The sequence below is a fragment of the Penicillium waksmanii genome (assembly GCF_028829765.1).
Source record: "Penicillium waksmanii strain IBT 27052 chromosome Unknown utg000007l:1.0-4314555.0:1.0-4317578.0, whole genome shotgun sequence".
Lineage (NCBI taxonomy): Eukaryota > Fungi > Ascomycota > Eurotiomycetes > Eurotiales > Aspergillaceae > Penicillium > Penicillium waksmanii.
Window position 1 is genome coordinate 1,071,791 of NW_026643253.1, and position 17,155 is coordinate 1,088,945.

General features: G+C 51.0%; 3 protein-coding genes across 3 annotated transcripts; 1 reads left to right on the forward strand and 2 right to left on the reverse strand.

Moving 5' to 3' along the window:
- Positions 1-572: 572 nt before the first annotated feature.
- On the reverse strand, positions 573-4,888 carry N7481_007259 (C2 domain protein; the record flags this gene model as incomplete). The annotated part of the gene is made up of 5 exons (XM_057266478.1): positions 573-1,469; positions 1,540-2,124; positions 2,188-2,656; positions 2,715-2,900; positions 2,958-4,888. 5 exons carry the CDS (start codon positions 4,886-4,888, stop codon positions 573-575), a joined length of 4,068 nt encoding a protein of 1,355 aa, XP_057120679.1.
- Positions 4,889-5,953: 1,065 nt separating this feature from the next.
- N7481_007260 (uncharacterized protein) lies at positions 5,954-6,591 on the reverse strand (the record flags this gene model as incomplete). Its single annotated transcript, XM_057266479.1, has 3 exons — positions 5,954-5,983; positions 6,061-6,372; positions 6,463-6,591. 3 exons carry the CDS (start codon positions 6,589-6,591, stop codon positions 5,954-5,956), a joined length of 471 nt encoding a protein of 156 aa, XP_057120680.1.
- A 471-nt stretch (positions 6,592-7,062) lies between these two features.
- Positions 7,063-12,061, forward strand: swr1 (putative SNF2 family helicase/ATPase (Swr1); the record flags this gene model as incomplete). Its single annotated transcript, XM_057266480.1, has 2 exons — positions 7,063-9,129; positions 9,194-12,061. The coding sequence occupies 2 exons, from the start codon at positions 7,063-7,065 to the stop codon at positions 12,059-12,061; spliced, it is 4,935 nt and encodes a 1,644-aa protein (XP_057120681.1).
- Between the last annotated feature and the right edge of the window lie 5,094 nt (positions 12,062-17,155).

Here is a 17,155-nt window from a genome sequence, read left to right on the forward strand (position 1 = left end):
AGGTAGTAGGTGGGGGAATGTTAGAAGTAAAGTCTGGCTGAGTTGAGTTGTTGGAGGTTGGTGTTGGGGTAATGGTGAGTGATTGCGTGCGAGGAGTGGGGTTCGTATAAAGAAGCTCAGGGCAAACAAGATAGATCCAAGTTTTGTTTTGGGTTCATGAGTCACAATAGATCGGATCGATTTGAGGCTCGGATGTACTGATTTCAAAGTTGGGTTATTGGGGTATTGGGCTTTTATACACTTGGGCTAAGGTAGCATCCACTCTAGTGGAGAATTGAGTCAGCTCTGCGGGGGTTGAGGAGTTATGGTTATGCATGATAAACTAGTTGGCAGTGAGGCCTTTTGGTATGTTTTTGTTTTTACTTTTGCTTCTATCGTACCTGGGCTACTTTTTATTACATTCAGAGAGAAAAAAAACAATCGTGATATGATCATCATACTGATTCCTATAAAGACAATTACGAGTAAAGGCGCGGTATCCTAAGAACCCCTCTCGCTAACAGGGAAGAAAAAGAACCGTATAAAGAGCACGAAAATAAAAATAAAAATCAAGTCCAAGCTCAAGCTCAAGATCAGCGTCTCGGAATCGTTCCACTCATCCGACCCCCTACCCCAGCCATCAAGCTCTGCTTAACAATAGCGTCCGCCGCAGCCAAGGCAGCCAATCTCTCTCTCTGCCGACTACGATCCCGCAAATACCCCGCAGCCTCAGGCCTCATGCGAAGAATCCGCAGAATCATATCATCATTCGGATCAGCCTGTGCCTCGCGTCGCTTCTCCTCCTTGACCTTTTTCATGGTGCCTAGATTACGCGACAACATGATACTCTTTGCGCGACGGGCAGCGGGGATTCCTAATCCGCCATGGCCAGGCCCCGTGGCGCCGAGATGAGCGGGTGCAGAGGCGCGGTTGCGATTCGCTTGTTGGCGACTTGCTGTTGCTGAAGCCATTCGCTCCGATGTGCGAACTAGATTCTCTGTTGGCTCGAAGTAGAAGAAATTGAGACTTTGGATCTCGTGGTATTTGGGGGATTTGAGAATGTCGATGGGGACGCCGCCTGCTTCGCCGGATTCGTCGTCGATGGCGTGGAAGAAGTTTAATAATAATACGAGCCAGCGTGAGACGATGTCAACTTCTTGCATCGTTAGCGGCTTTTGGTGGGATGGTTTGTCGGATAATGGTGGGACGAGTAGACTTTCGATCGTGGCTAGGACTTCTTTCCAAAGGCGGGCCATTACCATTTTCATGGCTTCGCCGGTGAGCGTCTTGTTCATGATGGCGAAGTTGTCGTTGAAGTAATTGAATAGAGGATCAAGTGCATTTTCAACATCGGCTGGTGTTGGCCCAGTCGGGGCTTGCTGTGCTCGGTTTCGGTTCAAGAAATTGGAGACTGTTGACATGGTGATGCCTCGAGATAACAGAGACTTCAAAGTACGACGTGACAGACAGTGACTGATGTAGGCAGAAAGCTAGGAGAGAGAGAAAAAAAAAAACAGGTTAGTCGATATAATACGCTTCATGTGGAGAGTTGTCGCATACCTTTTCAGTAATCCGGCGAGTCATATCCCTTTCCGTACGCTTCAACGTGCGGAAAGCTTTGCCAAAGTAGAACTGAATATCGTCGCGCTCACCCTCCATGCTGACACGCAGTAACAAACGCCCTTGAGTGTCAAGATCAAGCCAGTATTCCCTTGGCAGGAAGTCGCTGAAGTGGACCGGGTCAAGCTTGATTGATGTTCGACCAACATAGTCGTGGTCACCGACCGCGTCCCAATCCCAGATTGTGGCAATGATATTTAGAGGACCTTGCGTTGTAATGTCCACTGCGTCTTCCCAACGGGGGTTGAGGTTGTTATAGATGATTCGAGTCTTTGCAATTCGTTTTTGATATTCATCCGCCAAGACCACGTATGGGTCACTTCCACCGTTCATGTCGCATGCTTTCAGGTCCTCGGCTTCTACTACCTTGATGGTGAAAACGTAGGTCGTAGACTTGCGCACCTTCTTCAGCTGCGGAGGGGTGTTCTTTGCGATGACATCCGCACATCCATCGACATTGATTTCACGCTCAAGCCTATCCAGTTGGGTGAGAGCATACTCGATGTTGTTCAACTTGACCAGTGACTATAATCATCGATTAGCAAGCAGACCCTAATATGGGAATATAGAGGTGCATAGCATCCATACCTCGGAGGAGAATTGGAATGGCTCGATCTTGTCTTTGTTAGTCCATGTGTCCTTGGCGAACTGCATGAGCTTCTCCTGAGTAGTCTGATTCAACGCCGCCTCCTGTTCCGGGGTGAGACGATCCAGCTCCCGGGCAAACATTTGCTCCAAAGATTCGCAGTACTTTGCCACGCCCTTGCCAATTGAGTTGGAGAGGGCGGTCATGAATTTCGCATACTGAAGATCGTCATCCCACTCCATATGCACCAAGTTCTCCACGATTTCGTTGAATGACCGGAATATATCGATTACCGAGACACTGTGTCGATTATCGTCGGATGGCAAATTAGCCGGGTCTTCCTCTCCAATACCAAAGGCATCCTTTTTGATGGCCTGATTGACCCATTCCATGACGCTCTGATCCGTTAAACGAAGCCACCTCCAAACAAATTCTTCCAACAAAGTTTCCACGTGGAAAGGAAATTCAGTTCTGCACAGTTGCCGTTAGCAAAGGGTGTATGTAAGATTAAAGGTTCGCCGGTACATACCCCTCGATAGTATTATGAAATAAACGGCGAACCTTCGCAAGCTGCTTGTACAAATCCATGCCTTCATCAATGTCAATTTCTTCTCCTCTGGATTTGGAGCGTTCAATGATTCGGATGATCATTTCATGCGCATCTTCAGCGAAGAGATGTAGGACATTGGTGCAGAGTGTTGTGTATGGGTTGACACTGTTCTAGTTAGATCGGACTGATATAAACAATAGACGAAGTCTTTTCATCACTTACCCCATGATCTCAGGGTTATTCCTGTACCGCTTCTGGATCTTGGTTGCAAGCTTTGTGAGCGCGTCTCCCAGTTCAATGACATTGTCGAACCCCCAACTGTCTCCGTCGACTGGCACCAACTGGCTAAGGAAACTTTGGTACTTCTCCGTCGCCTTCTGAGCGAGCCCATCTTGCACATACGAGGAGAATCGATCGAGATCCTCCGGGTCTTCTGTATAGCTTGGATCCTCCTGGATATGATTCTCAAGAATGTACATCACAGGCCCAAGGGGACGTGGTTTAGCCTCAAAGCAGTCCATCATCACGTCGTAGAGTTCGCGTAGCATGGCTTCATGAAGCTTGGAAAGTGACACCTGCATCGCTTGGAGATCATGAACGGTCCATTTTTGTCGGTCAAAGACAGAGGAAACTGCCATGCTGCTGCGCTTCGATCGGGGCTCGCTAGCCGGTGACTCTTTCACAAAGGTGAAGGCTGAGTCCAGGGTGTTGAGATCGATTTCATTGTCAACGAACTTGGATTGAATGACGTCGATGAATAAAACGACGCGGGAAAAATTAGGGATCCGCCAGCGGAGACATATTTCATTAAGCAGCTCTGTAGACTGCTTTGACAGCAACTTGATCGACGGTGCATCAGAGGAGGCCTGGGTAGCCTCTAGTTCTCGATCCCGTAGGTCATAGCTCAGAGCTTGGGAGAGAATGTGCCGATATATCTCTCGGGGATCAGATGGGATAAAAGTGTATGTATCCGATTCCTCAGAATCGTTCGCTCCGCCTAATGAGAGCGCAGATAAGTCGACGGGTTGGTCGAAGGCATGAGACATCCGAGCCGTACGACCAGAGGACGTCCTCAATAAGTCATCTTCAGAAGCTGGATTGATTCCAGGAAGTGCCCCGGGTGTACTCTTTGCTAGCTCCGGGTTAGATTGAACAATGGCGAGCATCATCTGAGAGAGATCGGGTCCTTCGCTTTTCTTCCATGTTTCAAAAGCTTCGTCCGTCTCAAAGTCATCCCTCGATAAAGTTTTGCGAGTTTGAAGGTTGAGATGTGTTTGATAGGTCTTGAGATCTTGCAATGCTGCCTTTTCGCTCCACGCCGACTTATGCTTATCGATTTCCGATTGGGCTTGGCTTGATGTCATACCAAATATCTTGGCTACATGCTGCACCAGCGGCATATCCTTGACATCGTAACTCAGCTGGGCCACGACCTCCGTTGTTGCTGGGCCATTACCATCCATTAGATCCTGATCCTGCAGTAGAAGCTTGTTCTCCAGCACTGACAGTCGATTCGCCAGCTCCGGGCGGTCCTTGGCCCAGTCGTGGCCGTGGCCCTTGAGAGTGAGCGCTAGAAGGCGCACGAATAGGGCAACGTGTCGATCCACCATGAGCTTCCAGCTATCATCGTCATGTTCCTTCCCCTTGCTCAGTTCCTTGATGGCGTTGGAGTAGAAGATGAGGACGAGATCTTCGGCGCGACGATCTTTTTCCATGCGCTTTTTGAATGAATCTTCTTTCAGCGCATTGAGGAAGGCAGCGAAGGTGCGCACCACCAGATGATCCTGATATTCCTTCCTCTTCTCCTTGCCCATCAAGACCCCCGTCAACCGCTTTTCGAGCTCGCCGACAAATCCATGGGGAATCCTTGTGCTTTTCGAATCCCTGATTAGGGAGAAGTCGCTCATCAAATCGTGGATCGAGGTGGAGGACCGCTTTGGGCGTGCGGGGGCGACTGGGGCATTTTGGATGCGACGCGAACGAGGGCTGAGGAGATAGGCCAGGTAGGCTACACGGAGAGCGTGGCTGCTAGCGACGTTGGCGCTGAGAGGGCGGCGGCGCGAGAGCGAGGAGTTGCGCGAATGGCGACCCTCATTTTGGATACTGTTGATCCGTCGGTTAACTCCTCGGGACTGAGTAGATGCTGTCGACATGGAGTGAAGCGGTGGCGGGATCGTGGAGGATTCGGAGGGGAGAGCAAGTGGAATGCGGGACCATGGATGAAGGACGCAGACCACCCGCTAGCTGTTTGTATTGTTGACGGAGGGCGGAGGGAAGAGGACCCTTGACAGGGAGAAAGTTCTGTAATAAATTTGGGGCGAATGTCTCAGGTGAAACGTTGCGACGGAACTGGTGGAGGTAGATTGTTTACTTTGGGGGTGGAGGAAAGGAGAGGAGGAGGGGGAGTCGATGAAACACCACAAAGGCTGCCGAACTACGATAGGCGCCCGAGCTAGAAACACTGCCTGACGAGATGGGAGATGAGAGTATATGACAACCACTCATTTGGGTTGAATCATAGGGACAACATTCGTAAGCCTTTCTGGTTTTTTATCCAAGGATCCTGGTTATCCTGCGGGCGCTACGGGGATACGCAGGCGCAATGCAAGGGTGATCTAGTATACTCATACTTCCCCCTCAACTCATGACGAATGGGTATCACCGAGGATCCACCGCTGCTTCTGTTAGCTCTATAAACTTGAGCGAACATAGTCGCTTACTCAAGGTAGTTACTATTGCAAGCTTGCGAAAAAACTCAAGATTATTAATCAGTATCAAGAGTCCCTTCTATGTACTCTCCTTTCTCTAGGAAAGCACCCCCGCGCAGTACCCCGGAGATTGATCTACAAGAGGTTTCTGCACGAGACAAATAAAACAAGGCAAATGAAACAGGAACAGAAACAAAACAGTTCTGGGACTTCTGACGCATTGCTGCTCTCGTTGTGGAGCCTCAAGTGGCTTGTGGCTTCACGGATATGCGCCTACCCCACGTCATCAGAGTTGTCACAAGCCGAGGTTGAAACAAGTTGTTGTTGAACAAAAGGAAATGTCATATTTCTTTTATTGGGCTGATTGAAGATATTTCAAAGAAGCTGAAACCAATCGGCCTGGCTCCATTGATCATCAGAGCCCTCAAGTGACGCCGAATAAAGGAAGAAAGTCGTATTGGTATTTACACACACTCAGAGAGAGAACGAACAAAATAAAGCAGATTCGAATCACCACTTGTCCTCACCAGCTTTGCGAGCCTGTGAAACAAAAGAAAGTTAGCACTGCTAGATCGATTCCAATCGGCGCATATCTTCTGGGAGGATCGTTTGCTTACCGGCAGAGCATTGGGGCCTCCCAGCTCCTTCTCCAAACCATCCTCGTAGGTCTTGGGCACAGTGGGCTTGTCAGGGTGGTAGATGCTGACAACTCCGACGAGAGATAGGAAAGCCACCACGAAAGCACCGAGGTGGAGGAAGCCCTTGCCGGCGGAAACGTGGGTGTATTGCTCGGGACTGAAAACACCAAGGACCTCATTGTCCTCGTGGACGGGTTCGCCGAAGTTACGCTTCTCTTGCGCATCCCACCAGCCACCGTGGGGATCTCTGAACTGACGCTTCACACGGGGAGGGTTGGGGTAGTTGTTGTTCTAGAGGTTTAGTTAGAATGTGGACACGGATATGGGTATGGGTATGTGCGGTTATGACGGAGTTGACCGGTGGCCATTCGGAATGCGTACCTGGTGAGGGTCTTCGATATCAGCGGTAGAGCGAAGAGCAGGCATCTGAGAGAAAGCGGCGCGGGTGGCAATGGCGTGGCGAGCAGCAACCTGGGGGAGGCGCCGGGCCAGGATCCGTTGAGGAAGCATCTGTAAAAGCAATTGAGGGTTAACAATTTGGGGAAAAAGATAAGGGACAATTCCTGGACCGTGAAAAAAGGAAATAACTCACTGTATCGCCTTAAGGAGTGGAGAGGAAGGCGGGTGAAAGGGTGGAGGGGAGTGGAGTGAGCGAATGAAGTTGAAGTTGAAGTTGGAGGTTTGGGCGGCCAAACCCGGCAGTATTGCCACCTGAGGCACCAAGGCCAGCAACAACGCGGCGCGCTGACAAGGCAAGGCTCGGATGATGGAAAAAACCACTCCCTCACGCATTCCCCCGTCCTGGTCGTTTTTTCATCCCCATCCACGCCACAAAGCCGATAAGCATGCCAAACTTCGTGTGGCACCTCGACTTGACTCTACCTACCTTCTGATGCCAAAATCGCCTACTCCGACTGCGTCATTGTTGGGAGAACTGGGGTCAACTGTGCAGAAGGCCCCTGTCGCCCGCGACTTCAAGTCATGCAAAACGGCAGTTCCAGTGGCCCATCACCCCAAGATGAACGCGTAACACCTGTTCCCGACACGCCTGGTCCCGAAGATTCCGTCCTAGAAAATATTCCTACTTCTGGCCCCTACGAATCGATCCCTTCCGAGCCGAAAGACGATGAAACTGTCCATCAACTAGAGGGCCCCCCCTCCAAGAAGCGAAGACTGACAGATACTACCCCGTCGCGTCGCTCAACGCCGCGGCCACCGTCACCACCATGGAAGAAGGTCGGGGTCGAGGGGCCTACCTCATTTCAGCTAGAGGGCAAGCGAAGGTCGTCTCGTCAAAACGCGGTCCCTATGGAGTTTCAACCCCAATCCGACAAACGACATACTCGCGCCGCGCAAAACGACTATGCCAAGAAGAATACTCGCGATAGCGTCAAACCGGCCACGTCATCACCACTGGCCGTGACCCAGTCGCGTGCCGTGGTCAATGGGAAGCTTGGTGGCAAAGCGACTACCAATGGGTCACCCCGGACGGCGCCATCAAGGGGAACTTCTACTAAGCAACAGTCTAATTCGCAATCGCCAGCATCTAAATCAAACCACTCGCGCATCAGATCTCGGAGCTCCGGTACCCAGCACCGCCCTCGAACCGGCGCAAACGGCGCAAGTCCCCACCAACTCCGTGATCGCACCTCCATTTCAGCCATCCCCCCAACCGACGGCGACGATTTAGACGATCTCAATGGAGACACGGAAGAGATGGAGTCCGGATCCCAAAAGGTTCCGCGACTTCGGATTAAAGTCAAGAAGCCGATTCTACCCGTTCGACACCCTGGCCACATCACGACCAAAAAATATACCTCGTTCCGGGAATGGGTAGAACAAGAGGATGCTCCGAGTCTGTTATCGGAGCAGGAGGCCTTGGAGGAAGCTAAGAGACGACGTCAAGTGCAGACTGCGGCTGAGCCTGGTGGTCCGTTGAGCTCGGAGGTTTGCTCAGCCTACATCACCGATCAACAGGAGGAACCTCCCCCACAGTACTCGCACCAGGACCATCTGGTTTCCCATGCACTGTACTTCCAAAAATTGCTGGACAAGGAACACAAGCGCCATCGACAAATGGCGAAATTGTTTGCGCAGTGGTGCGCCGACGCCTACAGGAAACGCCACAAGAACCCCGAGGACATTCTTCGTGAACAGCAAGATGAGCTACGAGTCAAACGCAAACAGTTGGGCAAGGATTTGCAAAAGATGTTTGATTTGACCCGTGCCGAGATTGATCAAGCTCGACTGGCACGCTGGGAAGAAGAGCGAAAAGTACAGGATCAGCAAGCCCTTGACCGTGCTATTAAGAAATCAACAATGCTTTTCGAGAAGCGCCGCTCGGAGATTCTTGGAGAAGTTCCCAGCGATGCCCCAACCAGTGAAGGAGAAGAGGAAGGTACAGACTCTTCGTCTGAATCTGGAGCAGATAATGAAAGCAATATGTCCTCTTCGGAGTCAGATCTTGATGACGACGCCAATGTTGACGATGATGCGACTCTTACTGCAGAAGAACTTCGATTGAAATACGCCAAACTCCCTGCTGAAGACAGCGGAGACCAGATGTCTGTGTTATCTGGTGTCACGCCATCGGTGATGAACGAAAGCGAAGCTGTTCCTGGTGACACAGATTCACATGCAACTCCAGCCGATTCCAAGATGGACGACCTTGATTCAGTAATGATGGATGATAGCGATAACTCGACTGATATGGACGATGACATGGGCGACAGTGATGATGATGACGACGACGAAGAGGAGAGCGAAGAGGAGTCTGGCGGCGAGAGTGACGGTGAGCCTGGCCTGTTTGGATTCTTTTCATCCAATGATCTTCCCATTGCCAAAGACGGAGAAGAAGTGAACGGGGAACAAGAAGAGGTGGACGTTGCGACAAACCCAGACGAAGATATGGAATTCAAATTAGCATTCGATGGGGAAGCCGAAGAGAACGAAACAGAAGACCCCGAGGAAGTTTCCCTTACCCCCAATGGTCTACAGGAAAGGATTTCTTCCGAAGGCACCCCAGCTGAAGTCATTGAAGCATCTGTGGTGGACCCCATGGATACGGAAGATGTCTCGACGGCTGATACCCCCATGAACGACCATCCTCCAGCGCCAGAGTCACTCGAACCCACGGAGCCCGAATCCAACCCCCCCTATCGACGACGACGAGGAGGAAGTTGATGAAGTAATAGAACGACCCGAATTGACTGGAGAATCCATTCAAGATGCTCGGCCCAATGGAGAACTATCTAGTGAGGCTTCTCCTGGGACGTTTGCCACGAAGCCATCCGAACCCGAATCCGTCTCTTCATACGAACCCGCCGTGGAGAAGTCATTACAACCTAGTCACTCCCCACCACCCGGCTTGAAAACACCGATTCCACACCTCCTTCGTGGTACACTGCGTGAATACCAACATTATGGACTGGACTGGCTTGCTGGTCTCTACAACAGCCACATCAACGGAATTCTGGCCGACGAAATGGGTCTTGGAAAAACTATTCAAACGATCGCTTTACTCGCCCATCTTGCTGTTGACCATGGTATTTGGGGACCTCATCTTGTGGTCGTGCCTACTAGTGTCATCCTCAACTGGGAAATGGAATTCAAGAAATGGTGTCCTGGTTTCAAGATTATGACCTACTATGGCAACCAGGAAGAACGCAAGCAGAAGCGCAAAGGCTGGACCGATGACAATGCCTGGAATGTTCTAATCACATCATATCAGCTCGTCTTGCAAGATCAGCAACCTCTTAAGCGGAGAAGCTGGCACTACATGATTCTCGACGAAGCTCATAACATTAAGAACTTCCGATCACAGAGATGGCAGGCCCTCCTTACCTTCAGAACCCGGGCCAGACTTCTCTTGACCGGTACCCCGCTGCAGAACAATCTCACAGAGCTGTGGTCTCTTCTGTTCTTCCTCATGCCCTCCGATGGCAAAGGCGCTGGCGTCGAAGGCTTCGCTGATCTCAAAGACTTCTCGGAATGGTTCCGTCGACCAGTTGAGCAAATTCTTGAACACGGAAGGGAAACCATGGACGACGAGGCCAAGCAAGTGGTGACAAAACTCCATACCGTTCTTCGCCCGTATATCCTACGACGCCTCAAGGCCGATGTCGAGAAGCAGATGCCTGGCAAATACGAGCATGTGGTCTACTGTCGACTTTCTAAGCGCCAGCGATTCCTCTACGATGGCTTCATGTCCATGGCACAGACAAAGGAAACCTTGGCTTCCGGCAACTTCCTGTCCATCATCCACTGTCTCATGCAGCTGCGCAAGGTCTGCAACCATCCCGATCTTTTCGAAACAAGACCCATCTCTACGTCATTTGCGATGCCCCGGTCGGTGGCTACGGAATACAAGATGAAGGAATCCCTTGTTCGACGAAGGTTGCTTTTCGATCACCCTCTGACGAAGGTCGACCTGGACTTTCTGAACCTTGCACCCATATCTCGGGAGGATATTTCGCGCCGCTTGGCTGACGACAGCATTCGACTGATGGCCTTTGGGCCGTTCAAGACCCTCCGTGAGCACCAATACCAGCGCACCAATTGGAAGATGGGCTTCGATGGGTCGCGCATGGAAACGATTCTGGAGTCATTGGAGAATGCTTGTCGTAAGAGGAGAATGGCCGAGCTCGAGCGTTCTCTCTACTTTGAATCAAAGCGTCATGGTCGTCGACCCATCTACGGTAGCAGCTTGATCGAATTTCTCAGGGCTGGCACCAACAAGGAGCATGCGCTCTCTAATGCCCCGCTGCAAAAAAGTAACATGGCTGAATGGCTGTCAAGCCGGTCATCTGTACTTGCGTCCATGATTCTCACACTTGAAGAACGGGCTCTCGATATGGACGGTTACGTCCAAAGGTTCGCCTGCGTTACCCCCGCCGCAGTCGCTTCTGGCACAACAGAAGCTGCCCTGACCCCTGTGGAGACGCGACTCTTGACCAATACCGACAAAGAGCAACCTTACGACCCTTTCCATGAGTCGCGAATGCGACTATCCATTGCGTTCCCAGATAGGCGGTTGTTACAGTACGATTGTGGCAAGCTCCAGCGTCTTGACAAGCTGTTGCGCGACCTCAAAGCGGGCGGTCATCGAGCTCTGATCTTCACGCAGATGACCAAGATGCTCGATATCTTGGAACAGTTCCTTAACATCCATGGGCATCGCTACTTACGACTCGACGGTACTACAAAGGTCGAATCGCGACAGATGCTGACCGAGCGGTTCAATAGTGATCCTCGCATCTTGGCATTCATCCTATCCAGTCGATCAGGTGGTCTGGGTATCAATCTCACGGGTGCTGACACGGTCATCTTCTACGATCTCGACTGGAACCCCGCCATGGACAAACAGTGTCAAGACCGTTGCCATCGTATCGGCCAGACCCGCGACGTGCACATCTACCGCTTCGTGTCCGAGTATACGATCGAGTCCAACATCCTCCGCAAATCCAACCAGAAACGGATGCTAGACGATGTCATTATCCAAGAGGGCGAGTTCACCACCGACTACTTCACCAAGTTGCGGGAACAGAATAAGATCATCGAGGAGACCGATGAGCGCGACGGCCAAGACGAGGCTAGCGCAGCCATGGACCGCGTCTTGGGCAATCGTATCACAACCGCGCCCCGAAACCTCGAGCAGGCCGAGGACAAGGAAGATATCGACGCAGCCAAGAATGCGCAGAAGGAGCTCGAGCATGCGGACGATGGAGACTTTGAAGAAGCGCAGAGTGCCTCACATGGGACCCCTGCTCAGGCCGGTACTCCCTTGCCTGCAGCAGAAGACGGAACCCAAGTCCCGGGTGCCACCTCGGTGCCTGACGAGAAGCTACCTGGTCACATTGACGATTACCTGCTTCGTTTCATGGAATGGAACATGCGTGATGAACCCCTTGTACTACCACTGGACAAGAGTAAGAAAAGGTCCAAGAAGGGCAAGGAACACCACCTGAAACGACGTCGCTGAGGGAAGCTGAGGGAGAGCCTTCTCGTCGTGCGAGGGAAAAAGAGTGAATTTCTCATCACTCGAGTTTGAGGTCTATTGTTTTGTTTTTCCTGACTTCTGTCAGAGATGGCCGGGGGGTTTTTTCCCTGTTAAGCATGAGTCTTGAGCGCCCCACGCAAGAGTCTTCCCCTCGACGTTTCACAAATGCATCTTGTCTATTTCCGGAGCTGACTACCTAATTGAGTTCCTCTTTCTTTTCTTTTACCTGTCCTTTTTCCTTTCTTTTAATTCTAATCTATTCATTTTGTGTGAACTGTGTATGTTCTCTGGTGTCTTTTTTTTATCATCATCATTCTCTTCTCTCGTGTTTTTTTCTATATATTTTTTTCTATAACCAACTTCATTTCTTGTCTTGCTCTCCTTCCCGCACAGTCATCTTTTTCATCTCTCCTGACATGACTCAAGAAGATGTGGACCACATCTCTCACGCGACCTCTTTTGAAGGATGTCGGTGGCGTGAGTGGAGATGGACACTAATAGTCTCGAAGAAATGTGGAGAGAAAGAAAAGAGACGTGCATTATGAGGATATTGGCTGTGTATAGGTACTATACTGGGTGGGAATAGCGCCGTCTTTGTTTTGATTACCTTTTCCTCATCCGGAGTAAGGTTTTTTGAGTTTGGAGGGGGCGGCGGTGGTGGCTGGGCCTGTTGATTCTCCGATTTGTATCCGTACTCCGTCCGGGCTACTCCCTGTGTTTAATCTACGAAGATCCTCTCAAGATCCATCAAGATCCACTCTGTAATCTGGAGGGAGATCTCTTCCTGTACTCCGTACCCCCCCCAGAGCCAAGCAGGACCTCCCCTGATGAACATGGACCATGACCAAAAGTGGTTACTCTGTAGATATGTAAAACCATCTCATTGTTTTCCATCAGCGCTAGAGCTTAATTAAGGCATAGTGTTATGGGCCTAATTCCGACGGCATCAAGTATAGACCAAGTTTACAGGCTTACAGAGAGCGCCATGTGCGTCGTTGTGGAGAAGATACGGGTATAGTAGTGGTTTATTCCGAAAATCCCTCCCGATGCTCTCCTTGCCAAATTCCAAATTATTTTAGATTAAACGGGAAGAGGAGGCACAAGCACAAGCACAGACACAGGCACAGGCACAATGGCTAAACGGCAAATCCGGAGAATATCCTCATCTTGTCAGAGTGGAGTATTTCGCACAGTTCGGCATAGGAAGAAGCTAGGCTAGCTTCACACAATCCATCCATAACTCACCGTGCGCACTTTGTTTTTTTTTTTTTTTTTTTATTATTATTATTTTACTCCGTATGGAGTGCCTAACACATTGTTCCCACCAACTTGGATCACCAGCCCTGCTTCGTACGGTGATCATGATTAGCCCAGAAGGGAAGACTTGCCCTGTGCTCATGATGCAACTGGGGGGGTTCATCACGGACTTAACTCTTCTTCCGTTATTTCCATGCTGGCTGTTTAAGGTTCTGATCTAACGTTAGTCGTGAGACAGTCTTGCATGCACGGGTTTCTTGTTAGAGTTCTTGCCCCGATCTTGGAGAGCGTCTCTACTCGTACAGAGCATTTTCTTGTTTTCTATCTGGGTTTGTACCTAGGTATATTGTGAAGGAAGGTTATTTTCTCCAACATGATGACCCAACGACTTGTTCTCGGCCCAAGGGCTGGAGAGGACCCGGAGAGCTGGTCAGGTCGTCGGTCACAGACCAGGTGGTCCATTCACAGCATTAGTTACTATGGAGGATCAGGGTCGCCCGGTCGATCCTCTCGGATCACGTCGATCTCCCCCCCTTTGGAGCTCTGTACGGAGTTCTCTTGGGGGTTACTCCGTACTCGAATAAGGACGTCCTGCCCGCTCCTGCCCTACCCTACCTGTGACCCATCTCGGCAGCAATGCTCCGTTGCCTCGTAGAGCTAGGGCTAGTTTAGCTCCGTAGTCTGCAAGCTTCTAGACATCTCACCCACGAGGTTGAGGTGGGGCTAAGTGGATCCCTATAGGTGACTTTCGATACGAAATACGTTGGAGGCAGTTGGAGTCATTGGAATTATAGTTTGAGGTTCTGCACGGGTAGGTAAACGTTCTTATCTTTCTAAGCGAGTCATATCATCACTTCGCTTGGAGAGTAACTACGTATGCAGCAATGTATGTACCACTGTAAGAGGAGGTCATATGGCAAGATGTGGGTTCATTTTGTTGGGTCTATCCAAAGGATGTGAGTGTCCTCGGTTGAAGAGCACGGCTGTTGGAGACTACTCCGTAGTGTAAACTGTGCCCCCACTGATCACCCGACCGGGGTTTTGATTGGCGAGCTGCATATCGCATAGGAAATACCCCATCTGGAGAGAGAATCCCGACCTATCGGGTCCGTCCTGGGAAGCTTCGGGGAAACTCCCATGAGCTGCAGAAAGAGAGACCCACGGTGATCCGGAAACCAGCTATAGTGTAATATCGGGCAGGGCCTTTGATTGCTCAGGTTTCTTGAAAAAAAGAAAATCATCCGTCTAGCCTATTGGATCGGGGTAAAGGCGTGAAAAAGGGGGTGTGGTGAGTGGAATGTCAGCTTAAAAAAAGCGGGCTTCATGCCCAGGCAGCCTTCCATCGGGGAGGAGAACTAGTACTGCTACCTACTCCGTATGGAGGAGGTTATTTTGAATTTCCATCTTGCATTATCGCAACTGGGGGGGTCTGTGTTGCACCCCCTGCTCCATTCCCGCGGTACCAGCCGCCATCTCTTGCTGTTTGAACGCATGGGTGAACATTGGCGTGGCCAGTGCAATTCCTCCGATCTTGCTTGGATCTAGTCTAGGCGAACTATTCCCCAGCTTTTTTTTATTGTGTCTTAAAACTAGTTGTATCTCGGGCAGCTTCTCGAGATTAGATTGGCCAGATGGACGAGTGGCGCGATTCGAGAGAACCGTGTCTTGCTCTGCCTTGCTCTGCCTTGCTCCAGTACAGTGGAATTTAATTTGGAATTTGACTTCAACTCTCAAACAAAGAAAACTGTTAGGGTTTCGGGTGAGGGCTCCCGGGTGGCGGTCGGAATTAACATTGGCGTGTATTACCTTGAACATCATGATCTCCAATTATCACGGCAAGTGGAAGGGGTGTTCATTCCCGATCGTTGAACCATGGGAATCGGTGCAGAATAACACCTTGGGTAAAGAGTCCGGGGAAGCAGCCCTAGAAATGGATGTTACCATGTTCCGGATCGACAGGATATACGGGGATGAATGAATTGTATGAAACGCCATTGCACATGGCAAACCTTCTCGGAGTACCGAGTTGGCAGTTTCTGCATCGTCCGGCGTGTGACAATATGCAGCCGCCAGGACAACAACCCCCGCCTGGCACTGGCATGAGTGATTGGTGGGGCAGTAGCATGAAAAGGCTTGGACAGTGCAGGAAGTGCGGTGGCGATTTCGGCCGGGTCTGTGCAGCCTTTCCAGCTTCTCTCTCTCTCTCATCCTCTCTCATCCTCTCATCCTTTGGCCTCCTCTCACGCATCGGCGTAAGGACTTGGGAGAACTACAAGGCTAGACCGGAGTAAGTACCCGAGCTGCTATCAACCACTCACCCCCTTAGCCCTGTGAACTGTCTTGAACGGGGTTGGCTGGGGTGGGCTGTACTCTCGTAGCTCGCCTGGGACGCTACTGGGCGGCTCTGTCCTTCGTTGGAGTCCAGCTTAGATCCACAATATCCACTATTGAGGACCCGGGAAGATCATGGGTGATCCACGGCCGGATCGATTGGCGAGCGCACGAACTGGTACCCCACAATCTCGACATTATTGGTCTCGTCCGAGAGGGGGGGTTTCCCACTAGCTTGGACACTATACCTGTTTTCCTCCTAGCGGATTCTGTTCAGGATGAACTTGCTGTTCCGCAAAAGGGAAGAACTCACCGGGGAAGGCCAGGGGATGGTGTGTGCATTGAATGGGGGGAGGGGGGGAATGAATGGGAATGCGAGAACGAAAGTCAAGCGGGCGTTAAGGGCGCAGGTCGATTCCTTCGTTGACTAGGATACTTACTCTGTATACTTGGTATGGCCCACGTTTTCTTTGATAGTGGTTGGAAGGGCCGAAGCCGAGTGATCCGAGACGAGGACCCTCCCACGCTCTGATACAAGAAAAGGATCCTCCTTGATTTCCCGGCAAATCATCCGTAATTCAATTTTGTGTCCTCCTGTGCAAGTATTTTGCACATGTCGAAGTCAGATAGTATGTAAAATGTAAACCCGAAGGGAGAGAAGGTTTGAAACCGCTCAACGGCTCTGATCCCCTCTGCATTAGGGAAGACATCCGTGTGCAGAGTCCACCCAGAGACACCGCGTGAGAATCCCTGGACCGGTAAAGGATCGGCAGCCAATGATTTTCTTGGGTGAGATCCAGCAAGTCCCCACTGGAGAGGATGGCCAGGGCCAGGAGGAGGCACAGCACAGCGCAACAGGAATCAGAGGACCCCCTCCCTCCCTTCTCCTCCTCCTTGATCAAGTGGATCCTTTCTGCCTACGGGGGAAGAAAGAACTGGGTCTCTGGGTTATCTGGACCGGAACTTTCAATCTACCTATCCACAAGGCTAGTTCGGTACCGCAGGGAAACCATTGCAGGAGAGGCGACGATTCGTCGCCTAGTCCCTGGAGACACTTCCCATATTGGAAGGGTTGGACCGACCGGATGAGGGGGAAGTGTAAAACACACAGTCCACATCGGAATTGGAGCTGCAGCGAGCTAGATTGGTACTCGATAGATCACGTACGAGTAGATGAAGGAGATAGAGCAAGAAGGAATCGGGGCGGCAATTGCCAGCTGGACGGAGAAAGAAAAGCACAGAGAATCTGTCAGCTGTCAGCAAGATCCTATCCTGGATTGGGGCGGAAAGATGATCTGTCGATTCCGCTTGTCTTTGTCTTGCACGAACACCCTACTGCGCCAAGCATTGCATTAGGGATAGACTGTGCCTCCGGCTGGAGAGATTGGAGAATCGTGGTGCAGCGCACGATGGCGCGAGATGTCAATGATCCACTTGGGAAGATCGCCGTCGATCCACCAACAACCACGTCAAGCATCGTCATGCCAA